General features: G+C 53.9%; 2 protein-coding genes across 3 annotated transcripts; both read left to right on the forward strand.

Annotated features, from left to right (window-relative positions):
• Window positions 1-5064: 5064 nt before the first annotated feature.
• On the forward strand, window positions 5065-9201 carry TEKT2 (tektin 2). 2 transcript variants are annotated; one of them, XM_027624211.2, is made up of 10 exons: window positions 5065-5122; window positions 5884-6095; window positions 6177-6302; window positions 6499-6704; window positions 7622-7765; window positions 7847-7961; window positions 8117-8224; window positions 8353-8496; window positions 8653-8732; window positions 8899-9201. In XM_027624211.2, exons 2-10 carry the CDS (start codon window positions 5940-5942, stop codon window positions 9110-9112), a joined length of 1293 nt encoding a protein of 430 aa, XP_027480012.2. In that variant the 5' UTR covers window positions 5065-5122; window positions 5884-5939; the 3' UTR covers window positions 9113-9201. The 2 variants fall into 2 exon arrangements, with proteins under 2 accessions (XP_027480012.2, XP_027480003.2); XM_027624202.2 differs by having other exon boundaries at window positions 5114-5218.
• A 704-nt stretch (window positions 9202-9905) lies between these two features.
• Window positions 9906-15415, forward strand: ADPRS (ADP-ribosylserine hydrolase). The gene is made up of 6 exons (XM_027583897.2): window positions 9906-10144; window positions 12708-12804; window positions 13052-13259; window positions 13362-13546; window positions 13887-13987; window positions 14602-15415. The coding sequence occupies exons 1-6, from the start codon at window positions 9922-9924 to the stop codon at window positions 14892-14894; spliced, it is 1107 nt and encodes a 368-aa protein (XP_027439698.1). The 5' UTR covers window positions 9906-9921; the 3' UTR covers window positions 14895-15415.
• The last annotated feature ends 458 nt before the right edge of the window (window positions 15416-15873 follow it).

Genomic DNA, 15873 nt, shown 5'->3' on the forward strand with positions numbered 1-15873 from the left:
TAATTTGAAAATCTTCATAAAAGTATAACATTTTACTTTGAATATGGCAAGCCACTTTCCATTCATTTTAACTGAGATTTTTCTTTCTTATGTAAGAAGAGTGGGCTCTGGAGATAAGAAGAGAAAACCAAGTGGGGAAATAAAAGTTGTTTCAACCTCCAGGGCAAGTGTAATGGGAGCCGCAGCCTTTTTTGACTACCATGCTGTGCCTAACAAATGATCCTCACCTAAGACTGCACCCTGGCGATCTCAAGACAGGTGCAAGACCAGCTGAAAATAAACTGGGAAAAAGCCTAGAGTCAAGCAGTTCCCTTTGGAGTAATGTAAAAGCAAAGAAAAAAAAAATACTTAAAGTGAGAGAGGTCAAGTATTTCCACCCACTCTGTGTTTTTAAAAAAAAAAAAAAAGGTAGGGGCGCCTGGCTGGCTCGTCTGTAGAGCATGCAACTCTTGATTCAAGCCCCGCGTTGGGCATAGAGCTTACATTAAAAATAATAATAACAATAATAATAATTTACTCTGGGACAATGATACCCAACTCTGCTGGCAAACAACTCTTGTATAAAACCTCAAGAACTTCCACCAGACTTTGGAGGAGGGTAGTTACTTAACTATACATAGCCAAAGCCAGTCCCAATTTAAAGCAAAACTCTTAATGTGACACCAAGTTGTTGCTTGAAAAACATTTTCACAAGCACAGTTGTCACATGTCTAAAACAGTAGTTTCCAGAGGGAAGGCCAGAATTTGATTCACTAGCAAACCTCAACTTCAGTCTTCGCTGTCATCTGCCAGGCATGTTAGTGAGCTGGTTAGGACTTAACTTTGATTATCGACGTAAGACAAAAAAGAAGATAGTGGGAAAAAAAAGTCTTTGAATTTGTACTTTGTTTTTCCGCTTAAGAGGGAAGACAGGCTGAAATAGAACAGCTTTTAAGATGTTCAGTTTAGTATTTCTGCATATTGGAAACTGATATTTTCGCATGCTACTAAATAGAAAAAGATGAACGAAATTATTCATCCTGTGAATCATCTTTACACCCATTTTCCTGTTAGATTTAAATCAAATAGAAAACAACCTCAAGTCAACACCAAAATGGGAACTGCTATTTTGTTAGAGATTAGCCACTTGAAAGAAAAAATAGGAAAGATAATTTATGTGAAGTGTCTCCAGAGAAAAGGAAGTTAACAATCATGGAGAAATTATTGTCTGGTAATCAGTTAGTTTATAAAGTCTACAACGATCAAGCAGCAAAATAGCACACCTCATTAGGAAAGACTTGAGCAAGAGTACTAAGTCATACTGTATTTACCTCTGGGCATTGGAAGTGCATTCTACAGAAGGATACTTCGGCTTCAGAAGACAACACACAAAGTTGGCTGTGCAAGATACACCTCCAGGAGAGGCAATATAGTTATCTTCAGTAGCTAGATGTGGGGGTACCTTATCAAGGTATTATTTTTCATATTAGAATAAGATCATAAGGATGTAATGTATGGTGATTAACATAACAATAAAAATTATTAAAAATTTTAAAAAAAGAATAAGATCAGCTGACCAACTAGCAATTAAAATCCTTTTAAACATTGTTCTGGTTGGATAGAAGTCGTACCTCTCTGAGGATCTGAATCATTGAAATTCACTAAATTCGGTAATCTCTGACACTTACTGGGAGGAGAAAATTGAGAACAGAGAAGATACATATTATCATACTTCACAGATTTTGAGAGAAAATGGCTTGTTGCCAAAGCACTCCATGTCCCCTGTGGCTAAATCTCAATCACTTAAAAAAGTTATGAGTTCACATTCTTCTCTTTCATGGTTTTTTTTTTTTCACATTTTAAAAAATGTCTTGCTTCATTATCTATATCTCTAGGATCCTTTAAAACCCATGAGAATGCGGAGTGGATACTTAGGTTCTTTAACTCTGAAGAAAAAGAGCAGCCAACTGAAGAATACAACTAGACACGTGCCAGTCGAGGTCATTATCTTCCTCTCTATAATGTTCAAACAAGATGTGGCTGCTTTATCTATGAGCACCATTCCCAGGATAATGCACACAATAAACAGAGAAATGATGTATATTTCTACCACATACTGAGAGTAACCCACTGCATGGATATAATGTATGTGTCCTGTTCGAGGATCCCTTTGAGCATATGGGGCTCTTTTTATACAAGTCCACATTTGACCAGATGTCATCACGATCACAAAACACAGAGCTAAAGCTGCCCACAAGTTTTTGTTAAAAATAAATTTCCTATTCCATTTCCATAAATACACAAGTCCACCAATAAAAGCCAAAAATATCCCCAGCTTGAAGGGGTTGTGATAATCTGTAGGCTGTCCGAGGCTGAGGTTGGTCTCCTCTCAGTTCCCGCAGCTACCCATTCAGCCACATGCTCAGCTGTGATACCCCCTCCTTAAGAGCCAAAAATATCCCCAGCTTGAAGGGGTCGTGATAATCTGTAGGCTGTCCGAGGCTGAGGTTGGTCTCCTCTCAGTTCCCGCAGCTACCCATTCAGCCACATGCTCAGCTGTGATACCCCCTCCTCCAGATGGTAAATGTCATCTGACATAAATTTCCTCTTAGCAGAAAAGTGGGGGACACTTGGAACTGACATCAACTGGTGTATCTGAAAGGCCTCGGGGCTTTCGTCATAATCCATCATCACAAAAAATACCTTGTTGAATGCACTGGAGTGCTGTCAGGAATTTGTCAAGATCTGAAATTCTTCAGCAGCACCTTTGCATATTTTTTAAAGATTTTATTTATTTATTTGAGAGAGAGAGGGAAAGCACAGAGGCAAAGTGAGAGGGAGAAGCAGACTCCCCGCTGAGCAGAAAGGCCAACATGAGACTCCATCCCAGGACCCTGAGATCATGACCCTAGTCAAAGGCAGACACTTAACTGACTGAGCCACCCAGGCATCCTAGCACTATTGCGATTATACACGATCTAAACTTCTGTAGAGTGGTAAACATCACAATAATAGTTTCTTGGTGTTTCTAGTACAAAATGATAGAACATGGCATCACTCGTTCTTATCACTCTGTTTTTCTCGGTCCAATCCATCAGCTGCCTGACCTTTTCTGCTAATATCTTCTTCCCTCAGCCAGGATGTGTAGGAACATCATGAGTCATGAACACCAAGCCCACCATCATAGCCACAGATATATGCCAAAGCCACCACCATTCTGCCACATTTATTTACTTCTCTGTTATAAAATGTTTCAAAACATAAACTAAAATTTCTTCATTTCTTCCAGCAATTCATTTGTCCAAAAACTTTTTTTAGTCTTCCTTAATCCTAGTAAAAGAACATCACAAAGTCCCACGCATGTCTGCTTTGTGAGCCATGTACTAGAGTTTAGAAAATATTCTTTTAAGAAAAGGATTTTATTTATTAATTTGAGAGAGAGAGAGAGAGCACAAGCAGGGGGGAGAGGCAGAGGGAGGGGGAGAGGCAGAGGGAGAGGGAGAAGCAGACTCCTGCTGAGCTGGGTGCCTAATGTGGGACTCCATCTCTGGAACTGGAGATCATGACCTGAGCTGCAGGCAGATGCTTAACCATCTGAGCCACCCCGGCGCCCCTAGAAAATATTCTGAGGGGAAAAAAAAACATCAGTGGTCAGGAAGTTTGGGAAATGTCCTAGCCTCAGTCTTTCTGGAGTGCTTCAGACTCAGATTTCTAACTGCCTGCTGGGCAGCACCTGGATCCACCACAAGCACCTCAAACTTCTTAAAATCTGTTATCTTACCCTTGCCTACCAAGCCCCTTGGTTGTCCTTCCTCTATGGAGGATCACACCATCCCACCAATCACTGGGATGTTAAAGCTGAGGACTCTTCTGGAACTCCTTTCCATCCTCTATCAAACCTGCACTTGGCCTCTGGGACAGACTGCCTGGGTTTGAATCCAGGCTTTACCACTTAGTCATGTGACCCTGGGCACGTTCGTCACTTCTCTCGCAGGTAAGACCTACACAGTAATAGCACCCACCTCCTACCATCAGCACAGTCCTCAGAAGAGGACCCGGCCAGCCTGCGGGGAGAGCGTTCCTCTCGGTTTCCAGAGCCACCACTAGAGGCAGTGTGGAGTCCTAACAGAAAAAGTGGGACCTGAGTTTCCATCCCCGCCTTTCTGCAGAGCCAGTCTTTATTTGGCTGCGAAAACCGAGATAGTGCCTACCTCTCCTATTAGTTATGAACATTAAATGTTAACATCTCCCAAGGCCTAGAATAGTACTGGTATGGTTGAATTATTTTTCCTCCTCTTAAAAAAAATGGTTGGGGGCGCCTGGGTGGCTCAGTCGGTTAAGCCCGATTTCGGCTCAGGTCACGATTTCAGGTTATGAGATCCATCGGGCATCCGGCTCCGGCTCAGCGCTTAGACTGCTTCTCTCCCTCTCCCTCTTCCCCTCCCCAATCGCACTGCTCTCTCTCTAAAATAAAAAAAACTTTTAAAACAATGCTTGGATTTTGTAATGTATATAATTGTCGAATCACTATATAATACACCTGAAACTAATAGAACTCTGTATGTTAACCATAGTGGAATTAAAAAAAAAAAAACTTAAGGGGAAAAAAAAAGGCTGGATTTTGAGCTTTGCTTCTAACACCCCAGTTACCTCGCCCAGGGATGCGGCCTCTCCAAAAACAAGCATCATTCCTTCTGTGCCATCAAGCAGATGGATGCAAATGTTGGGCAAGACAGGACCAAAGGAATGTGTTCAATAATGTTAAATACATATACATTTCTGGAAGGATATCTGCTGAGGAGTGAGACTGAGCGGGAGATTACTTTTTCTATGTGCTGTGCTTTTTTTTTTTTTACCTTGTCGATGCATAACTTATAGCAAAATACAAATGTTTAACGTGTACATGAAGTGAACGCGATATCCCGATGCCCTCCTCCTCTGGCCCCCTACGGGCGCCCCAGCCCTGCGGCCCCCGCTGCCTTCCTACCCCTCGGGCCTCCGGGCCCCGCCGCCGCGCCGCCGCGCGCCTGCCAAACCAAACACCAGCGGAGGTAACGCGCGGGCGGAGCGCCGGTGCCTAGCAACCTGGGGCGCCGAACAGAGGAGCCGGGGACGCAGGGCGGAAGTGCGAGCCGGGCTGGAGGTGAGAGGCAGAGAAGAGTGGGGCGGTGGGGGCTCTCACCCAGGCCGAGCTCCCTCCATCACCCCTTCCTCCTCCTTTCTCGGCGCCTGCGCGGGGGTATTAATTCAAACCAAAGATGATTTTCCTGCGGAGGGGAGAGGAGGGCTGGGCTGGGACCTAGACGGACCCCAGCTCTTCCCAGTGGGGACCCTCACACACCCGCCCTCCTTCCTCCCACAGAGGGCGGGACGACCAAATGGGCAGGGAGCCAGCCGCCCCCCAACTCTCTGGTGCCAACCCGTGTCCCCTCAGAGCTAGCTCGTTCTCTTCCTGGATGGAGAACAGGGCTCCTTCTCTTAGATCCCCAGGGTCCTGGCCCAAAGCTGGGGCGAACAAAGGAAAGAAGGTTCTACAAGACTTGGTTGCCTGGAAGCAGGGGTGGAAACTGCATTAAGGACTATTTTTCCTGCTAGCCGCCCCCCCTCGACCAGCCCCACCAAGGGCTTGGCACCACACACACAAACACCCCAGTGGACTCCATGGTTCCCTTTCACCTGTTCTGGAACCTGCAGGGTCCAGGAGTTTGTGTCTGTGGATGAATGGGTGGGAGGAAACTTAGTGGATGCCTCCCACAAAGCTGAGTAAAGCCAGGGCTGTTCCCAAGCCGGCTTCCTGCAGGAAGGGGCTTGAAGCAAAATGGACAGGAGCATGTTCTTTGGAGGGGGCTTTTGATCTAGGACAGCATTTCCTGAGTGGTCTCCTGCCTTGTTTTCCCTCTCCAGAGGAGGTGGGTGATTGGAACAGGCCTAGGGTGTTCTGACCCTTCAACCCCTGCGCCATGGCCAAACTGAGCATCAAGCCCAGTCAACGCTTCCGGTTGCCAGACTGGCACACCAACAGCTACCTGCTGTCCACCAATGCCAAGCGGCAGCGAGATGCTTCGCACCAGATCCGCCAGGAAGCCCGGGTCCTCCGCAACGAGACCAACAACCAGGTTGGAGCCCGGAGCCTCATTGGGTGGGCAGAGGAAGAGCCCCGACCCCACACCCTCTTTATCTGGCTTTGTCTCTTCCAGACCATTTGGGATGAACATGACAATAGGACTCGACTGGCAGAGAGGATTGATACTGTGAACCGTTGGAAGGAGATGCTGGACAAGTGTCTGACAGATTTAGATGCTGAGATCGATGCCCTGACCCAGGCAGGGAGCCAGGGCAGGGCGCCAGTAGACTCTGCAGCCAGGACCTCCCCCCCCCCACTTCAGGGTCAGCGCACCCTTGATGGGGGTACTGGGTGGCATGTCCACCTGAGTCACTCACTGCCCCGCCGCTAAAGTGGGGATGAGAGCTGCTTCCCAGCGATGGCCCCACTAGTGTCCCATTCCCTCTCTTTTCTAGATGAAGGAGTCGGCAGAGCAAAACCTGCAGGCCAAGAACCTGCCTCTGGATGTAGCAATCGAGTGCCTGACCTTGAGGGACAGTAGGCGCGACATTGATGTGGTGAAGGATCCTGTGGAGGAAGAGCTACACAAAGAGGTGGAGGTCATTGATGCCACCAAGAAGGCCTTGCAACAAAAGATTAGCCAGGCCTTTGAGAAGCTTTGGTAAGGGAGATCTAGCATTCCCATGTTCACCTGCACTTGAAGCCTGCATGTCTTTTTTTTTTTTTTTAAGATATTTATTTATTTGAAAGAGAGAGAGGGAGAGAGAGAGCACAGAGGGAGGGGGAGAAGCAGGCTTCCCGCAGAGCGGGGAGCCCGATGCGGGGCTCGAACCCAGCACCCTGGGATCAATCATGACCTGAGGCTGAAGGCAGACGCTTAACCGACTGAGCCACCCAGGCACCCTTATTTTTTTTTTAAAGATTTTTAAATCTATTTATTTGAGAGAGAGAGAGAGAGGAGGGGGAGGAGCATAGGGAAAGGGAAAAGCAGACTCTGTGCTGAGCGCAGAGCCTGATACGGGGCTCGATCCCACAACCCTGAGATCACGACCTGAACTGAAATCGAAAGTCGGACTCTTAGCCGACTTTCGGCTAAGCCGACAGAGCCACCCAGGGGTCCCAAGGCTGCATGTCTTACACGTGAAATGTGTTGTGGGTACCGAGCAGCTGGCTCTCAGGCTGCCTTCTGACCCTGCGGGTGCCCACCGCAGAAACAACTAATTGACTGTAGCTCTTTGCCCACCGCCTGGACACGGTCTCAAAACACTTCCCACCACCCTGCTTTAGGCAGCCATTATCAGTTGATTGGAAGCACGAGACATGAAGCCCATTTGCCACCACCCCGGAGTACCTTCTCGCAAGTGTGTTATGTGTGAGCCTCAGTGAGTTTAGCTACATCCAGGTGCCCGCATGGGCACATGTAAGCAGGCGGGGGCCCCCATTTTGTCTGTAGGGTGCTCCTCCAGCTCTGCCGGCCTTTGTCTCTGCTGCTGCAGCAGCTCCACGGTCACCCCAGCTGGCCCAGCCCTCAGCATCCCTTCCGGACCACGATCCTGATCAAGTCTGTTCCCTCCCCAGCCTCCTGCAGGAGGTCCGACAGCAGCTCAGCTCTGACCATCGGGACAAAATGGAGACACTGGACATCGACAGAGGCTGCCTCTCTCTCAACCTCAAGTCCCCAAACATCTCTCTGAAGGCTAATCCCATGCGTGTCCCCAGCGGGTAAGAAGTGTTTCACTCAGTTTCTCCTCCCCACCTCACAGCCCACACTCTTCTGAGCCTGGTGTTTCCTGCCCCTCACAGCTCCTCCACCCTCCAGCAGTGGGACGACTTCAGCCAGTTCAACAAGAACCTGGCAGAGGCTGAGATGAAAGCCGCGGTAGAGCTGAGGGAGGCCATCGCCCTAACTATTGCCGAGGTGACTGACCCCTCCCACACCCTGCTCTTCCACGGCCAGCTGGTGGCCCAAGGGTTCCCTATTGGCCATGTAGCATCGCCCCCCCCAACTTGAGCAATTTCCTCAGATGGCCACGAGCTTATGCCTCCCCTTGCCCTGCCTCCCCTGTCCTTCAGACCAACAATGAGCTCGAAGCCCAGAGGGTGGCCACAGACTTTGCCTTCAGGAAGCGGCTGCGGGAGATGGAGAAAGTGTACAGTGAGCTCAGGTGGCAGGAGAAGAATGTGAGCCTTCTCTGCTTAGTCCCTGGGGCCCGGGGTTCCTCCTGTGGGATGAGAGCCCCCAGGAAGCCCTGGACTGGGTGCACCACGGTGGGTTCAGCTGGTGGAGACCAGTTACTCTGTCCCTGCAGAACTTGGAGGAGATCGCTGAGCTGCAGGAGGACATCCGGCACCTGCGGGAGGACCTGCACAGAAAGTTACAGAACCTGAAGCTATGTCATACCCGGCTAGAGTCCAGAACTTACCGGCCCAATGTGGAACTGTGCCGGGACCAGGTGCAAGGGTACCCCTGTGGGGCACGGGCCCCCCACTAAGGCTTCCTCGGGATCACGCCCCGGCACATATTCCTGGCGGAGCCGGGATGCTGATGTAGGGCAGTATCCAAGCCCATAGGCTGACCTGGGCCTCCCAACCCACCCTTCTGCCTCTAGGCACAGTATGGCCTCACTGACGAGGTTCACCAATTAGAGGCAACCATCGATGCCCTGAAGCAGAAGCTGGCCCAGGCACAGTACGTTTGGGGAGTGGGCAGGAGGCGTCGGGAGACACCTGCCACCCATGGGGCCTTTTGCTGCCTGCTGGCTTCTCTGATGTCTTCCTAACTGAAGGCCAGCGAGCTCAGCCCTGACCTCCCAGCGTCGGGCAGGGGTGACGGGTTGTTCGTGCCTCCTCCCCAGGGATGCTCTGGATGCTCTCCACAAGCACCTGGCCCGGCTGCAGGCTGACATTGACTGCAAGGCCAACTCCATGCTGTTGGACACCAAGTGCATGGACACCCGCAGGAAGCTGACTGTACCTGCGGAGAAGTTTGTGCCCCAGGTGGACACCTTCACCCGCACCACAAACCGCACCCTGAGTCCACTCAAAAGCTGCCAGCTGCAGCTGGCCTAGTCTTGGGGGGCTGAGGGATGAGGGAAAGGTCAGATGGGAGATGGAAGAGGGTGGGGGGTAGAGAAAATGAATCTAATAAACGTGGTTCTCAGTCCAAATGGCTTTCTGCTCTTCCTGCATATAGCCAGCAGGGAGTGACAGGGCTCTTGGCCTTCCTGTGTATGGAGGAGCAAAGTTGGGGAACATCATCCCTCAAGCTCCATGTTCTAAATCTGATTCCTTCCCTCCTCCCTCCTCAGGGAACCCCTCTGGGCTAGGCCAGCATCCGCCCAGCTCTAGCTGCGTGACCGCTCACCAGCTCCGCCCCAGCTGGACCCTTGCCTGCCCTCTTGATGCCTAGGGGAGGCCCGGGGGAAGCAGACGCGGCTAGGATCACAGTGGGAGGGCTTGGGGGTGGGGGCCCAGGCCTGAGGGAGCCAAGGGCTGGGGCAGCCATGGGAGGGAGGGAGGGCAGAGGTTGCTGGGGCCCAGAGCAAGGCTTGCTAAATGCAGGCCACAGGGAGTGGGGGGTGGGGGGGAACGGAGACAGTGGCCTAAAGGGCAGGGCTGCCAGGGTCCAATGGTCTGGCTCGGGCCTCCTCTCACCTCGGGGACCCTTCAGTGGCCATCCCGCCCGTCTGTGAGCCGCTTACAGGTGGGGAGAATGGGGCTAAAAGCAGAGGCCTGGCCCAAGCCAGTGCTGCAGGACGCGGGAGCTGCGGCTCCGGGCCGCTGGGCGGCGCTGTGGGCGCAGAGAGGCAGCGCGCGTGGGGGGGCGTTGTCGTGCGGCGCGCGCCGGCCGTACCGGAAGTGGCGACTGCTCCGCGCGGATGGCGGTGGCGGCGGCGGCGGCGGGGATGACGGCGGCGGGCTGCGCGGGGGCTGGGGCGGCCCGCTCCCTCTCCCGCTTCCGAGGCTGCCTGGCCGGCGCGCTGCTCGGGGACTGCGTGGGCTCCTTCTATGAGGCGCACGACACCGTCACCCTGACGTCAGTCCTGCGTCACGTCCAGAGCCTGGAGCCGGACCCGGGCTCGCCGGGGAGCGCGCGGACAGGTGGGCGGGGCCGGGTGCACGTGGGGACGCGTTGGCCGGGGGGCCCCCGGGCGGGAGAGACAAGTCTCGGAGGTGAAGCTGCCCGGAGCTGCAGGGGCCGGGTCTGGAGGAGCCGCGGGCAGCTCGGACTCAGCGCGTCAGAGTCCAAGCCCCAGCTTCGCTCGTCTCGCCCGGAAACGTTCCCCGGCTGGGGGCCTGGCAAGCCCGTCCTTTCAGTCGTGCAAGCCGGCAACCTGGGCGTCATTCTCCAGCATTGCGCCTGGTCCACCGTGTGCACCGCCAGTCCATTCTCCACACAGCAGCTCTTCTCCAAACAGACGTGACGGGCCTCCCCCGCCGGAAGCTCTGCAGTGATTTTGCGTTACCCTCAGAATAGAACCAAATTCCTAAACGTGTCCTACCTGGCCGGCGCCTGAGTCCCCAGTTTCACCTTCTGCCACCCTTGGCCCTGTTTTCTGCGATCAGCTGCTCTCACACCAGCTTCCTCGAGCCCAGGCCTTTGTCGTGCTGTCCCTTATATACAAAGCCTGTCTCCTCCCCTTGCGCAGCCAGGTCCTCACCCACATCTCTGAGGTCAAGCGGCGGATGATTCTTGGAGAGCGTGTAGGATAGTAAGAAAAAGGGACCATCCTCAGAATCCTGGAGGAGCTAGAGTTGGAAACGTTTGATGGGAGTTGAAGCGGGGGTCAGGGCATCAGCAAAACCCAGGAGAATTTCAAGATGGTCACTGGTGTCATGCTACAGAGAGGTTAAGGAGAAGGAAATCTGGATTTCAAAAACCGTTTTCAGTAGAATGTTGAGACCTGGAAGTAAGATTTCAGTGGGTTTAGGCAGAAGTGGAGAAAGGAAATAGTATGGTTTGGTATGATAGGAAGGAGAGACAGGGGCCATGGTTGGGGCAAAGGCAAGGTGGAGGGGTGGGTTTTAATTTCATCTTTGTTTTGATGTTAAGATGAAGGAAAAACATTCTGGTGTTTTAGAACCTTTTGGATGCAAGTAGCAGAAAACTCAACTCATAATGGCCTAAGCAAAAAGAGAATGCATTGGCTGACATAACTGAGAAGTCCAGAGGTGGGTCTGGCTTCAGGTGGAGATGAATCTAGGAGTTCAAGCCACGTCATTAAGACCCAGCTCCGCTCCTTATTCAGATCCGCGTTCTGACAGGCTGACTTCACTCTCTCTGGCAGACCCTCCCCGTGGGGTGGTCCCAGCTGCTCCAAGAGAAGAAGAGTCTGTCTGCAGCGGCCCCAGCAGAAATCCCAGACTGCATCTCCTCGGCCTGGCTTGGCCATCTGTCCATCCCTGAACAAAGGAGTAGGGTGTGCTCTCTGAGGAGAGGCTAGTGGTGGTGTGAACCGTATGCCCCAGTCACATGGGCTGAGAATGATAGAGAAGTGGCTCCCTGGGGAAAAGCAGGATTCGGGGGCCAAACGAAGGGAGCATGGGTGCTACACCACACAGGGCGAGGTTGAGGGGAGAGGAAGGAAGAACAAATCCACCAGGGAGCTGGGCTGGGTGGACTGGAAGAGGGACTGACTTGGTCAAGAGGTGACAGGAGAGTGTGGCTGTGGGTAAGAGGCCTGTCGACCCCGCTTCCTAGTGAAGCCAGAATGGGAGCCCCCTAAGAATGAAGGGGAGAAAGTGGGGCAGGGGGCTTGCAGTACACAGAGAGGAGTGGGAGCGGGGTGGGGGCTCGCTTCCTTCTCTGTAGCCATCCCTTCCTTCAGGAAAACCGAGTCCTGCCAGTCCGTTGCTGGCTCACAGCCTACGTGGGACGTCTTCATATAACCGGCATTGCTTGTCAGAAGTGCCAGAGCAGTGGTCCCGGGCACCCAGAAGAAGGAGCGGGGCTTGGGGCGCCTGGGTGGCTCAGCTGTTAAACGTCTGCTTCGGCTCAGGTCACGGTTGGGATCGAGCCCCACATTGGGCTCCCTGCTCCGCGGGAAGCCTGCTTCTCCCTCTCCCACTCCCCCTGCTTGTGTTCCCTCTCTCGCTGTGTGTCTCTCTGTCAAATAAATAAAATCTTAAAAAAAAAAAAACTGGGGCAGGTGGAGGGGTGTTGACCCAGGCTCCACGGTTGGTTCTGGGGGTGTGGAGGGGAGCAGTGGGATGTACCGGGGGAGGGGCTTTGAAGGCCAAGGCAGTGAATTTGGCCTAATCCTGAAAGCAGCAGACAGCGATTTTGAGCAGGAGAATGAGATGAGGAAAGGGATAGTCGCTTTTAGGAAGAATTTTCTGGCTGCACATACAAGCAGGGTTGGAGGGTGGTGCAGGAGAGCTGCGGTCATGGCAGTCAGAAGGGGGCAGAAGATTTTCCTTCAGAAATCAGGAGGTCATCATAACTGACTCGGAATAAAGAATTACTGAAAATCCCCAGGCCTGGAGCCCAGGAAATTGGGCGGGAGAGAGGGAGGCTCGGTCAGTAGAGCATGTACCTCATTCTCAGGGTCATGAGTTCAAGCCCCACATTGGGTATAGAGCTTACTTAAAAAAAGGGGGGCGGATCTCCCACCTTCATGCCCTGCAGCACGATCTCACCCTCACCCCCACCCCGTCCCTGCAGAAGTGTTGTACTACACAGACGACACGGCCATGGCCAGGGCCCTGGTGCAGTCCCTGCTGGCCAAGGAGGCCTTCGACGAGGTGGACATGGCTCACAGGTGAGGGGGGGCGGTCCTGGGGGGAGGCGAAGCAGGTGGGCAGAGTAACTGTACTTCTTGACCAGAGCGATGATGTGGGTGGGTGCATGCTGGGCACCCCCTCAGCAGGGCGGAAGAGGCAGCACTGTTGGTACAGGCTCCCTAGGGCCCTGAGGCTGCTGCTTTTCCCGGAGCAGCCAGAGCTCTCCTCTCCTGGCCCCAGCACACATCTGTTCAGCCTTCATCCTGTCTCCCTTCACTCCCCTAGATTTGCTCAGGAGTACAAGAAAGAGCCTGACCGGGGTTACGGCGCTGGAGTGATCACTGTCTTCAAGAAGCTCCTGAGCCCCAAGTGCCGTGATGTCTTTGAGCCCGCCCGGGCCCAGTTTAACGGGAAAGGCTCCTACGGCAACGGGGGTGCCATGCGGGTGGCCGGCATCTCCCTGGCCTATAGCAATGTCCAGGATGTGCAGAAGGTAGTCCGGGTGGGCTGGCTGCTGGGTGTTTCCCTCCCTCCCTCGTCTCTGCAGCCCAGGTTCTGTGACAGCACGTCTTTGCTCCCACTGCCTCTGCCCTAGTTTGCCCGGCTCTCAGCCCAGCTGACACACGCCTCCTCCCTGGGTTACAACGGTGCCATCCTGCAGGCCCTGGCCGTGCACCTGGCTTTGCAGGGGGAGTCGTCGAGTGAACATTTCCTCGAACAACTCCTGGGCCACATGGAAGAGCTGGAGAGTGACGCCCAGTCCGTCTCAGATGCAAGGGAGTGAGTATGGGAAGGAGGCAGGCTGGAAGGGCATGTGTGGGTGTGCCTGCATTGTGGGGTCCTCTGGCATCGCCACAAGCTGAAACCTTTCTTTTTTAATTGCAGACTCTTAGGAGGGGTGGGAGGAGCCCCTTTGCCTTGACTCTACTTCGAGGCTCTTAGGGTACCAGAGAGTAAGATGAGCGGCTCACACCTAGCCCTCTCCTACTTCTTGTCAAGACACCAGTGCTGGGTGTCAGCCTGATCACCTCCCCGCCTCCCCCTCACACACCCCTTCCCCTGCCTCCCAGCTCCACCCTGTCGGATCTGACCTCCCTGAAATCTCGCCCCCGACCCACAGGTTGGGCATGGAGGAGCGTCCCTACTCCAGCCGACTGAAGAAGATTGGCGCTCTTCTAGAGCAGGACTCGGTGACCAGAGAGGAGGTGGTGTCCGAGCTAGGTAGGTAGACCCTCACACCCGTCATCCTCAGGGCGAGTCCTGGGCTTCAGGACGGAGGGGAGCCTGGAGGCACGCCTGCTGCCGCGTTTCTTGCCCGCAGCTGCAGTGATGGCGGAGCCCACACTGTGCGGTCCCTGGCAGGGTTGGGAACACAGCGCCGCCTTGCTGGGGTTACTCCAGGGCTCCCACACCGCTGGCCTCACAGCTCAATGTCCCCAGGAATGGCAGGTGGCCACTAGTTTTGACCATTCATGTTGGTAACTGGTGCTTGTTTATAGAGCACCTGTACTGTGTCTGGGCACCATACAGGAAACTCTGCCTGGCTCATTTCACCCCCACACCAGCCCTGAGTGTCACTGCCTTTATTCCCTCTCTGCCCGAGGAGTCGAACCCCAGAAACCAGAATCTCGGCCGTGAGGGAACTTGCCTGGCCCCGTGCTAGCAGGACGGAGAGCCAGGATTTGAAGCTGGGTAGTCTAATTCTAGAGCCTGTGGTCTGAACCGCAGCCCAGCTTGAAGCTGAGAGTACTGACTTGGGGCGCGCGGCCGGGAGGAGCCTGGGGACACAGAGGGTGGGGGGAGTGTGGGGTCCCCATGTGCTGGCTTCCCGACAGGCAATGGCATTGCCGCCTTCGAATCTGTGCCCACCGCCATCTACTGCTTCCTGCGCTGCATGGAGCCGGACCCCGAGATCCCCTCTGCCTTCAACAGCCTCCAGAGGACTCTCATCTACTCCATCTCACTCGGGGGGGACACAGACACCATCGCCACCATGGCCGGGGCCATTGCCGGGGCCTACTACGGGATGGGCCAGGTGCCAGGGAGCTGGCAGCAGAGCTGCGAGGGCTATGAGGAGACGGACGTCCTGGCCCACAGCCTGCACCGTCTCTTCCAGAAGAGTCTGTGAGGGCTTCAGCGGCTGGGACTCCGCTGCGTCCAGCAGGCCCCACTACAGCTCAGATCGGAGACGCTGTGCTTCCTCGGGCCCTGGTCCCCGCCCCCGTCAGCCTGCGATGTGGGCTGGGGTCCTGGGGGAGGTGACTGGACGGCGAGGGGAAGGCTGGTGCCTCCCTGGCACTGGGGTTCCGGCTCACTGCGGAGCCTGGGGCCCCTCGGCTCCTTGGGCAGACAGGAGGGGTCAGGACAGGTTTTACTTGGGAAGGGTATCCGTGGCATTTCCCTGTCTTCTCCAAGACATGGGATGGGGGTGGGGGGTGTGGGAGAGATGACCGGCAGTGGCACCATTTCCTCTCGTCGAGATGCACCCAGTTTGCCAGAAAGCACGTCTTTGGGCAGAGCCCCTGGGTCCAGGAAACCAGCACTTGCATCTGGCTGATCTGGATGCACACCTGGCCCTTGGCTGTCACCGGGCTTGTTAACAGCTTCCAGCAAGAAGTCCCAGCAATAAACAGCTTTTGGTAAACCCCACCACTGGTGCCCATGTTTCTCCTCTGCCTGGAATGGAATGAATTTCTGCCCCCTCCCACCCCACCCCCCCACACACCCCCTTGACCTTCTCAAGCCTTGCACCTCTTCATCCACTCTCCTAGAAGCCAGTAGCAAGGCTGCGGGGTTGTCGGGCAGATTCCTCCCATTCTTCCAGCTGGCTGTGCTGTTTGGCCAGGAAGGGCAGAGCGGGCATGGTTTGGTGCTTTTTTTTGTTGGAGATCATTCAGAGTGGCCCAGGCAGTGGCAGGACAAGCCAGATGTCCCTGCTCTCTGAGGCTTCATAGGTTGCTCCCCAAATAGGACCCAGGTCCTGTTGGCCCAAGAACAGGACCCCAGTAGGAGGATGCAGAGGGCACCCTCTCCCACCAGACTGCCAACCCTTGGGTGAGGAGGGTGCATCATGTCGGTGCCCTGGGTGGACTGAAGGCTTTGGGCCT

This window comes from Zalophus californianus, chromosome 4 (genome assembly GCF_009762305.2).
Source record: "Zalophus californianus isolate mZalCal1 chromosome 4, mZalCal1.pri.v2, whole genome shotgun sequence".
Lineage (NCBI taxonomy): Eukaryota > Metazoa > Chordata > Mammalia > Carnivora > Otariidae > Zalophus > Zalophus californianus.

What these genes read in the sequence shown, in the direction of transcription:
- ADPRS (XM_027583897.2), top strand. Translation starts at nt 9,922, where the DNA reads ATGGCGGTGGCGGCGGCGGCGGCGGGGATGACGGCGGCGGGCTGCGCG. An exon ending in GAGGTGGACATGGCTCACAG is followed by an intron (nt 12,805 to 13,051) that starts GTGAGGGGGGGC and finishes TCACTCCCCTAG; the next exon opens with ATTTGCTCAGGAGTACAAGA. An exon ending in ATGTCCAGGATGTGCAGAAG is followed by an intron (nt 13,260 to 13,361) that starts GTAGTCCGGGTG and finishes CCTCTGCCCTAG; the next exon opens with TTTGCCCGGCTCTCAGCCCA.
- TEKT2 (XM_027624211.2), top strand. Translation starts at nt 5,940, where the DNA reads ATGGCCAAACTGAGCATCAAGCCCAGTCAACGCTTCCGGTTGCCAGAC. An exon ending in TCAGGTGGCAGGAGAAGAAT is followed by an intron (nt 8,225 to 8,352) that starts GTGAGCCTTCTC and finishes CTGTCCCTGCAG; the next exon opens with AACTTGGAGGAGATCGCTGA. An exon ending in CAGAAGCTGGCCCAGGCACA is followed by an intron (nt 8,733 to 8,898) that starts GTACGTTTGGGG and finishes CCTCCTCCCCAG; the next exon opens with GGATGCTCTGGATGCTCTCC.